The sequence below is a fragment of the Tamandua tetradactyla genome, chromosome 2 (genome assembly GCF_023851605.1).
Source record: "Tamandua tetradactyla isolate mTamTet1 chromosome 2, mTamTet1.pri, whole genome shotgun sequence".
Lineage (NCBI taxonomy): Eukaryota > Metazoa > Chordata > Mammalia > Pilosa > Myrmecophagidae > Tamandua > Tamandua tetradactyla.
The window spans coordinates 153,697,231-153,707,960 of NC_135328.1; the positions used below are offsets into that span (position 1 = coordinate 153,697,231).

Sequence of the window (10,730 nt, forward strand, 5' to 3'; positions counted from 1 at the left end):
GGCCTTCTTGAACTAAGGTATCTTTCCCTGGATGCCTTTGGTTGGATATTTCTATAGACTTGTTTTAATGGGGACATTTTCTCGGCCTTAAAACTGTAAACTAGCAACTTATTAAATTCCCCTTTTTAAAAGCCATTCTGTTTCTGGTATATTGCATTCTGGCAGCTAGCAAACTAGAACACCTATATTCTATATTTTATGTCTGTTATATGGCCAAATTTATTTTGAATTTTTTTGCATGGGCAGCCACCAGGAATCGAACCCAGGTCTCCAGCATGGCAGGCAAGAATTCTGCCACTGAGCCACCATCGCACCACCCAGGCCAACTTATTTTTGACAAGGATGCCAAGTCTACTCAACTGGGAAATAATACTGTCTTCAACAAACAGTGCTGGGAAAATGTCTTTATAAAAAATGAATGAAGATGAACCACTACCTCATACCCTACACAAAAAACAACTGAAAATGGATCAAATTCTAAATGTAAGAACAAAAACTATAAAACACCTGGAAGAAAACATGGGGAAACATCTTTAGGACCTTAAATTAGGCAATGGTTTCTTAGACTTTACACCAAAACATAACTAACAAAAGAAAAAGATAGATAAATGGGACTTCATCAAAAATTACAGAATTTACCATCACCACCATCTATTAACATCATTTTCATCATCCCAGACAGAAACTCTGCACCAATGAAGAATCAACTACCCATCCCTACCCCTACCCTGGCCTTAGTAAACTATATTCTACTTTCTGACTCTATCAATTTACTGATACTAATTCTTTCATATCAGTGAGAGTATACAATATATTTCATATCAGTGAGATCCTTTTGTGTCTGACTTATTTTACTCAACATAATTTCTTCAACTCAGGGCATATCTGAATGGGTGAACAAACACAGGCAAGGGGATAGGGAATAGGGAATTAATTCTTCATTGGTGCAGAGCTTCTGTTAATGTAATTAACACAAAAAGACATATTTGAATGTGGTTAAAATGGTAAATTTTGTTATAAGAGTAAAAATTTTAAAAAAAATACAACATAGGAATGTACAAGTGAACCCTAATGTAAAGAAAGGATAGACCATATTCATAGTACAATATAATATTGTTCCATCAATTGTAACAAGGTATCAGACTAATGCAAAGTGTTAACAGTAGGGAAAATTATGGAACAGGAGGTATTTGGGAACCCTGCATTTTCTGTATGATTTTTTTAAAGAAAAGTACTTCCAATCTAGATTCCACACCCAGCCACAACTCACCAAATTGTGAAGGTAGAATAAAGATATTTTTGATATACTGGACCTCAAAAAAATGAACCTCTCTCACACACTTTCTCATGAAGCTACTAGAAGGTGAGCTCCACCAAGGAGGGAGTAAATCAAGAAAGAAGATCTTGTGACAGCCACAAAACAGAAGCACCTACCAAGAGGAGCCAAGGAAATCCCTGAGGAAATGATGAAGGGACCTGCCAGCATGCCAAATGCGCAGCAAGTCTAAAGAGCAGCAGCCAGTCCAGCCACAAGTGGGTCAGAAGGCCTGGGAGGGGAATCTCTGAGATGGTGAGACTGGTGGCATCCCTGATAGGCACTTATACTGTGGAAGACGAAAGAGTCATAGTGAACAACGGGTCAGCTTTGAACATTTTCCATAGGCACAATATTACAGATACTAATTTTTTTTTTGGTATACTGTATGGTGGGGGTCACATTTCATTCTTTTTCCATGTGACTATCCCGTTATTGCAGCACCATTTGTTGTACTGGGCAGGGAGGGGGAGTGCATGTAGATACTAATTTTTAATCTACCAAAACACTAATAACTTCATTGAGAAGATGTGGAAATGGGAAACGTGCAAGGGTTAGGAGTGTGGTAAAAAAGTAAAGTCAAAAGATGATGCTAAAGGGTCTGTCCTATAACTACTTGTTGAAGAGTGCTTTGAAAACTATTGCTTTTTTATTTCTTTGATTTGTATATATGTTATACTAAACAATAAAAAAAGTTAAAAGAAAAAAGATGATGCTAAGAAACTGAAAAGAAATCAACAAGTGTCAATAAAAACCATGTTATTTGGAATATGGAAATAAATACCAAAGGAAATTACCAGAAGAGTTCCAAGTAGTTACCCAATGAGTAGACAAGTATGTTTGTGTATGTGCATGTATGTGCTGCTATGTTGTTGTTTCTATAAACCATACAGAACTACAGGATTTTATCTACATGTATGGCTTCAGTAAAAATAGAAACTAAAGTTTTGTGTTTCACAGAAACTCAAAACTATCCTCATCACACTAGAATATAAAACCATCCACTTAAAAATAAGGATTTCCATCCTGCCCAGCACAGGAATCAGCAGGGACTGATAGAGAGAAGCAAAGCAAATGTGCTGGTTTGAAAGAATGTATGTACCCTAGAAAAGCCATGTTTTAATCTTATCCCATCTTGTAAAAGCAGCCGGTTCTTCTAATCCTTATTCAGTACTGTATGTTAGAGACTTTAATTAGATCATCTCCCTAGAGACATGACTCAATCAAGAGTGGTTGTTAAACTGGATTAACAGTCTAGGTGGGTCTTGATTACCTTACTGGAATCCTATAAAAGAAAGAACAAAGAAGAAGGACAGCCACGAGAAAGTCACAACAAAGAATACCGCAGAACTGCGAAACAAAGAGTCCACTAGCCAGCAGCTTTTGGAGATGAAGAAGGAAAACACCTCCCCGGTAGCTAGAGAGGAAGCTAGCAGATGATGCCATGTTCACCATATGCCCTTCCAGCCCAGAGAGAAACCCTCACCGTGTTCGCTGTGTGCCTTTCCACTTGAGTGAAACCCTGAACTTCATCGGCCTTCTTGAACCAAGGTATCTTTCCCTGGATGCCTTAGATTGGACATTTCTAGAGACCTGCTTTAGTGTGGACATTTTTATAGGCCTAAAAACTGTAACTTGCAATTTATTAAATTCCCCCTGTTTTAAAAGCCATTCCGTTTCTAGTATATTGCATTCCAGTAGCTAACAAACTAGAACAGCAAACGATTCTGTGACTGACTCCCCAAAGCACAAAACATTGTTTCTTTTTCCTGAGCCTAAGCCAGAAAATACTGGTAGAGATAAAAATAACTGACCTTAGCCTCTGGGAGGATTCAATATCTTGAAGAAAACCAAAATAATCAACTCAGGGCAAACGTGAACAGGTAAACAAACACAGGCATCACCCATACAACAATGCTGTCTAAATATTGTATTTATATGTGAACTCAAATATTTGACATGTCGCTGTTTCACAAACAAGAGCAAGGAAGAGAGGGGAGGAGAAAAAAAGCCCTTTCAGCCTGACAGTGTACACCTCAATTTAGTTACATCAGCAGCCACAGAACTAATGTGGAAGACGTGTTCCCTTCACCCCTCCATCTTCCATTATTTGAGTTTTTAGCAAATGATCTCTGAAACATCAGGAAATCAGTGGGAATTCACAAGCACTATATAACATTGGGAAGGCAACACTACCACAAGATAATGAATTCAGAATAGATGGAAACAGTATAACCAAAAGCAAAGTTAGCTGGTTCATATTCTGAATTCCTCTCCTCCACATTCTTTCAAAGAGAGGCCAGGATGAGAATCTGATGGGTTCCCAAATGGGGTATATAAACAAAAAGAAAGTTACCAAGTGTTTATCCTTTTTCTTCATTTCTTCATCTATAAAAGAGATAAAAATTACAGTATCTACCTCCTAAGATTGCTTTTAAGGCTAAATAAAAAATACATCTTCTTAGGTCAGTGACTGGACTTATAGTGAGCTATCAATAAATTTTAGTTATTATTCTCACTAGAGCCTCTTTAAATCTAGAGTGGCCTTGCGATGCCCCCTGGCCAAGGAGTTAGAGAGAGCAAGATGGAGCATTCATTATTTCAGGAATTCCATTCACTGGGACCTTTGCCAAACATCCCCCCAACCTCACAAAGCTGCCTCGCAGGAAGCCAGGGGTTGGAGAGTACCAATGCTGTGACCCGTGGGCAGGAAAGGGGTAGAGGAAAAACCCTGGGGATGAGAGCAAATATACAGAACCCAGAGCCATTTTCAAGCTACTGCTCCTCCCCGGCAGTAAGATGCGGGAGCCGGAAGATGGGGACTTTCTGTTGAGGAGGAGAAAGGATGAAAAGGAGAGAGGGGCCCAGCACTTACAAGGAATATTCTCCCATCAACCAAGAGTCATATGACAGTGTGTGTAAACAAATGCAAAATATTCTTTAGGGACAGCAAGTGAGGTCAGGGAGTTAATACAGTGAACAGTGATGCCATTCATAAGGCAGAAACCACAAGTGGTTCCTAACCTCTTGTTATCCCTTTTGAAAATGTGATGAAAAGGTACAGCTACTCTCATCAAAAATAGGTTCTTACACTTATCCACTGTTGGGGGGAATGTCAAATGGTCCAACCGCTGTGGAAGGCAGTTTGGTGGTTCCTCAGGAAGCTAAGTATAGAATTGCCATATGATCCAGCAATACCATTGCTAGGTATCTACTCAGAGGACATGAGGGCAAAGACACAAAGGACATTTGCACACCAATGTTTATAGCAGCATTATTTACAATTGTGAAGAGATGGAAACAGCCAAAATGTCCATCAACAGATGAGTGGCTAAACAAGCTGTGGTATATATACATGATGGAATATTATGCAGCTGTAAGAAAGAATAAAGTCATGAAGCATGTAACAACATGGATGGACCTTGAGGACATTATGCTGAGTGAGATTAGTCAGAAACAAAAGGACAAATACTGTACGGTTTCACTGATATGAACTGACATTAGCGAATGAACTTGGAGAATTTCAGTTGGTAACAGAGACCATCAGGAGACAGAAATACGGTAAATATTGGGTAACTGGAGCTGAAGGGATACAGATTGCGCAACAGGACTGATTGTAAGAATTCAGAAATGGACAGCACAATACTACCTAACTGTAATACAATAATGTTAGAACACTGAATGAGGCTGAATGTGAGACTGATAGAGGGAGGAGGCCTGGGGGCACAAATGAAATCAGAAGGTAAAATAGACAATAAAGACTGAGATGGTATAACCTAGGAATGCCTAGAGTGTATAATGATAGTGACTAAATGTACAAATTAAAAATTTTTCTGAATGAGGAAGAACAAAGGAATGTCAATAATGCAGAGTATTGAAAATAGATGGTAATTAACATTTTAAAACTTTAACTTATGTGTGAGTCAAGCAAAAAATGTTTATTTGGTACAAAATTTATATTTTGACGAGTGCATTTCCTAACATAACTTATGTGGACAGCTTAATCAAACACCATAGTACTTGAAACTTTGCGTAGGGCATGAGATTTTGTAGGTTTGTCCAGAGTGATGCCCAGATAAATCCCAGAGCAATTTGAACAGTGAATAGGGAAGTATTTGCAGAGTCCCCTAGGGGGAATGGTGAGAAAGGGGGAAATTCAACTTCCCCAAGTGGAGAATTCTTGATATTCTCACAGGCAGTGAGGACAGCCAAAGCAATAGGCTGGGCCCCCAATCTTGGGGGTTGTTCATATGAAACTTAATCCTGCAAAGGATAGGCTAAATCTACTTAAAATTATGCCTAAGAGTCACCCCCAAGAGAATCTCTTCTGTTGCTCAGATGTGGCCTCTCTCAGTTGGTTGACACAGCAAGCAAACTCACTGCCCTCCCCCATCTCTACGTGGGACATGACTCCCAGGGGTGTGGACTTTCCTGGCAACGTGGGACAGAAATCCTAGAATGAGCTGAAACTCAGCATCAAGAGACTGAGAAAATCTTCTTGACCAAAAGGGGGAATAGCAAAATAAGACAAAATAAAGTGTCAATGGCTGAGAGATTCCAGAGTTGAGAGGTTATCCTAGAGGTTATTCTTACACATTAAATAGATATCACCTTGTTAGTCAAGATGTAATGGAGAGGCTGGAGGGAACTGCCGGAAAATGTGGAGGTGTGCCCCGGTGGCCATGTTTCTTGAAAATAATTGTATGATGATATGGCTGTCGCAGTGTGACTGTGTGATTGTGAGAGCCTTGTGTCTGATGTTCCTTTTGTCTACCTTATCGACAGACAAGTAATAGAGGGAACAAATGTTAAAATAAATTTAGTACATTGAAATGCTAGTGTTCAATGAAAGGGGGGGGTAAGGGATATGGTATATGTGAGTTTTTGTCAGTATTCTTTTTATGAATTGATGCAAATGTTCTGAGAAATGATCATGATGATGAATATGCAACTATGTGATGATATTGTGAATTACTGATTACATATGTAGAACAGAATGATCATATGTTAAGAATGTGTTTTTTTGTTGTCATATTTTTTAATTTAAAAATTAATTTAAAAATTTTTTTTTAAAATAGGTGCTTATCAGGAGCTGCCCTGGAGAGATTCCAGTCATGCTGCCTCTCCTTTCACCTGTCATGTCAGATTTCATCCCTCTCATGAGCCTCCCCATCTTCTGTGTGGATACGGTTTAAATTTATTTAATTACTGTTTTTCCATTAATATTCTGAAGAAGAGAATATTCTTTAACCTTAGACAAAAAATTCCATGAACTTCTTTGTGGTCACATCCAGTCTTTTAAAACTTACAACATTTGTATCAATTCAGAAAAAGAAATAAACAGAAAACAGAAAAAAAACCTTAAATTCATTTAAATCCAAGAGTATTATGTAATTTTTAATGTGAATTCTAGAATTCTGAATGTAGCTCAAGTGTCTAGTCTACTAGCCACTAGTATACTGATGTCTTCAACTTACTTTGAAATGTCTCAGAGAAGTAAATTGGATTGATAGATTAACAGACATATTTATATGTAATAAAAGAAAAAATTAACAATGTTAATTGTTCAATTGTAGAATCCAGGTGGTAGGGATATGGGTGTTCATTGCACAGTTCTTCCAACTTTTATGTATGTTTGAAATTTTTCATAATAAAATGTCAGGAAAAAAATAATAGGTGCTTAGACATATGAAACCAGAAGGAAAGACAGATGATAAAGACTGAGATGGTATAATTTAGGAATGCCTAGAGTATACAATAATAGTGACTAAATGTAAAAATTAAAAAATGTTTTTGCATGAGGAAGAACAAAGGAATATAGGTATGCAGGGTGTTGAAAATAGATGGTCATTAGTTATTTTAAAACTTCAACTTCTGTGTGAGACTAAAGTGAGAAATGCTTATTTGGTGCAAAATTTATATTTTAACTGGTTTAACTTATATGGTCAGTTTAATTGAACATACGTACATGCAACTTCGAATTGGACATGAAATTTTGTTGGTTTGTCCAGGTTAGTGTGATGTCCCGATAAATCGTAGAGTGATTTGAGCAGTGAATAAAGAAGTATTTGCAAAGTATCCTTAGGGGGATGGGGGGAAAATTCAACTTCCCCATTTGGAGAATTCCTCAAATCCTCACAAGCAGTAGGGACAACCAAATCAATAGGCCAATCCCTCAATCTTGGGGTTTGCCCCTATGAAACTTATCCATGCAAAGGACAGGCTAAGCCTACTTAAAATTAGGTTAAGAGTCACCCCCCCCCCCAGAGAACCTCTTTTGTTGCTCAGACGTGACCTCTCTCTCTCTGAGCTGACACAGCAAGCAAACTTACTGCCCTCCCCCTCTATGTGAGACATGACTCCCAGGGGTGTAAATCTCCCTGACAACGTGGGACAGAAATCCTGAGATGAGCTGGGACTCGGCATAAAGGGATTCAGAAAACCTTCTTGACCAAAAGGGGGAAGAGAGAAATGGGACAAAATAAAGTATGAGTGGCCTAGAGATTTCAAACAGAGTCCAAGGTTATCCCAGAGGTTATTATTCTTACGCATCATATAGATATCCCCTTTTTAGTTTATGGTGTATTAGGACGGCTAGAGGGAAATGCCTGAAACTGTAGCGCTGTGTTCCAGTAGCCATGTTTCTTGAAGATGATTATATAATGATATAGCTTTGGCAATGTGACTGTGTGATTGTGAAAGAAAACCTTGTGTCTGATGCTCCTTTTATCTACAGTATGGACAGATGAGTAAAAAAAAAACATGGATAAAAATAAACATAATGGAGGGAACAAAGGTTTTTATAAATTAAGTAGACTGAAATACTAATAGTCAATGAGGGGGGTAAGGGGTATGGCATGTATGTCGTTTTTCTTTTTACCTTTTTATTTCTTTTGCTGGAGTGATGCAAATGTTAAAAAAAATGATCATAGTGATAAATACACAACTATGTGATGATACTATGAGCCACTGACTGCAATAATGTCAAGAATGTTTGTATGTTTGTTCGTTGTTTACAATAAAAATATTAATAAAAAAAAATAGGTGCTTAGAAAACGTCCGGGGATCCAAGAATCCTCTAAGCCCAACGGCCCTGAATAAAGACTGGAGGCTCAGACAATGTACGTCGAGTTTTGTTTACCTGGCTGAATCCAGAGCAAACTAAAGATGGGAATACAGTGTGGGAGAGAGGAGGCGGGGCTGACTCTTTCCTTTATCTTATCAAGGGGGAGGATGCTCCGTCTACCAAAAAAAAAAATTAAAGAAACAGGAGAGGAAAGCTGGCCCTGAGCATTGCCAAGAAATAGAGATGGAAAGTTAGAATACCCGGGCAGAGCCGATCCCTGAGAGCAGACGCCACATGCAGGTCAGCGCCGGCGACCTCCTACCCAGAGCCCACCCAGCCCGCGCTCCCGGCTCAGTACCTGGGGAATCCGCGGCGCCAGCGTCCCTGTTCTCGTCCCCCAAGGCCTCTGGCTCCCGCGCCGCTCCGGGTTCGGGCCTTTCCCGCCCCTCCGGTGCCGCGGGCCTGGGCGGAGAGGGCGGCGGGGGCGAGGCCGGAGGTTCCCGGGGCGCGGGGCATGGGGAGACCCCGCCGCCCGCCGACGACGACGAGTCATCCGAGGCGCTGGCCTGGCCCCAGTCTTCCCAGAACCAGGGGTTGTGCGCCTGCTCCAGCAGCCGGCGGCTCAGGCGGTAGTGCAGCAGCTCACGGTAGCACGGCCCGTACATGTCCCACCGCGGGTCCTTGTAGCGCTTCATGTACTCGCTCTTCACCTTGCTGCCAGGGGACATGGTCCCGGGCCGCGCCGCGCCGCCCACCGCCCTGGCGTCCGGGTCGCTGGGGCCCCGTCCCGACGCGCTGCGCTCGCCCTCGCTCCGCTGCGGGGCAGCCACCTAAGAGACCGGGGACACGAAACAGAGGCCCAGCCACGAAGCCCCGCCCTCGCCGCGGCCCAGCGCAGCTCCCGCCGCTACATTTAAACCCCGCAGCCCCGCCCCGGCCAGGAGGGCCCAGAGCCGCCGGCGGGCGGGGGCGGGGCCAGAGCCCCGCGGGAGCCCCTCTCCCCCCGCCCCCGCCCCGGTCCACGGCCCACTCGGGCCCTCCGCCGGCAGAGAGCTGCCGGCACAGTCCAGGGAAGGGCCGCGGCGTGGACTGGGAGTGGTGGGGGACGCAGGGCGGCTCCAGGCTGCTAGGGGACGGCTGCCCCACAGGGCCCACACTCTGGAGGTGGGAAACCAGAGGCGGCGGGCTGGGGAAGAAGGGGCGCAGGAGGGACTGAAGAAGGAGGAGGCAACGGGGAAACAGGGAGCGGGAGGTGGCGGGCTTGGGGAAGGGTGGCCGCCGCGGACTGGAGGGGCGCCCAGAGGTCCTCTGTTGCGTCCCTCCGAGCTACGGGGGTGGGCGAAGGTGGGGAGCAGGTGGGGAGAGGGCGGAAAGCGGGGCGGCGTGTTGGCTTCTCACCTCCTTCTTCCTGCGCGGGCACCGGCCTGGCTCTGCACCCTCCAGTCCTCGCGGACACCCCGGCTCGGCCCTTCACGCCCGAGGGGCTACGACGCGCGTGGGAGCAGCCGCTGAGCGCCGCCTGCTCTCCCCCAGCGCTCTCCTTCCTAGCAAGATGTCGCTGACGGCGCCGAGCGGCGGCAGATGTTCCTGCTGCGGCTTAGACCCGAAAGCGCCGCCTCAATGCCTCTGGGAACAAACGCCTCCCCCCCGCGCGCTCCCCGGGCCCCCCGGCCCCCTCCTCCACCCTGCTTGTGGGGGCGGCAGCGAAGTCGGAGCTGCTGGTTGCGTGGAGAGGCGCGCGGGCCTCCTGGATGCAGACCAGTCTCCCGGCCCTGGGGGGATCCCACTGGCGGCACCAGGTCACCTCTTGTCCCAGGTGGCTTTGCCCCCAGACACCCCGATTACGCTGCCGGAGGCATCTGTTAGGGCGCGGGGGAGGGGAGAGGGGGATGTGCAATCTGTCCCCGCCGCCATCGCTGGGTGTCCCGAGGGGACTAGGAAGCCACCACGCACCCCCAAGCCGCCACCGAGAGCGACACGCTGCGACACTGTCCGAATCCTCCCCTTGACAAACCTGCGACCGATCGCGTTCCACAGAAGCGATCCGAAGTCTGCCCTTCATTTCTTGCTTGCGTCTTCTGTGTTCACAACACCTGTTACTCTGCTGTACCCCCCTTTTCATGTCTTAGTACGACTCCTTTCTTGTCTACAATCCAGACACCTTTTAAAAATATTTATTAAAACTGCAGTAACATCCATTTCGAAACATTTGCACGTAAAACCTTTTCGGGTTCGGTTGACTTCTGCGGAAGTATACAACGTTTCCCGATTTGTCGTTACAGTTTCGAAAGCGACCCCACACTAATTCACCGCCCGGTACTTTAGGGCGCCGTGATACAGTAGCTACAA

General features: G+C 44.1%; 1 protein-coding gene across 5 annotated transcripts in view; it reads right to left on the reverse strand.

Annotated features, from left to right (window-relative positions):
* Positions 1 to 9,145, reverse strand: part of CCSAP (centriole, cilia and spindle associated protein) — a 36,842-nt gene extending 27,697 nt beyond the window's left edge. For 4 of the 5 annotated variants that reach the window (XR_013170857.1, XR_013170856.1, XR_013170855.1 and 1 more), the window contains exon 1: positions 8,740 to 9,142. Coding sequence is in view for 1 of the 5 variants with exons in the window: in XM_077149402.1 (XP_077005517.1) it covers positions 8,740 to 9,109 (370 nt within the window). In the remaining 4 variants the exon portion in view is untranslated. Of the gene's footprint in view, positions 1 to 8,739 lie in introns of all 5 variants that reach the window. The other variant, XR_013170858.1, reaches the window with a different exon arrangement.
* Positions 9,146 to 10,730: the final 1,585 nt, after the last annotated feature.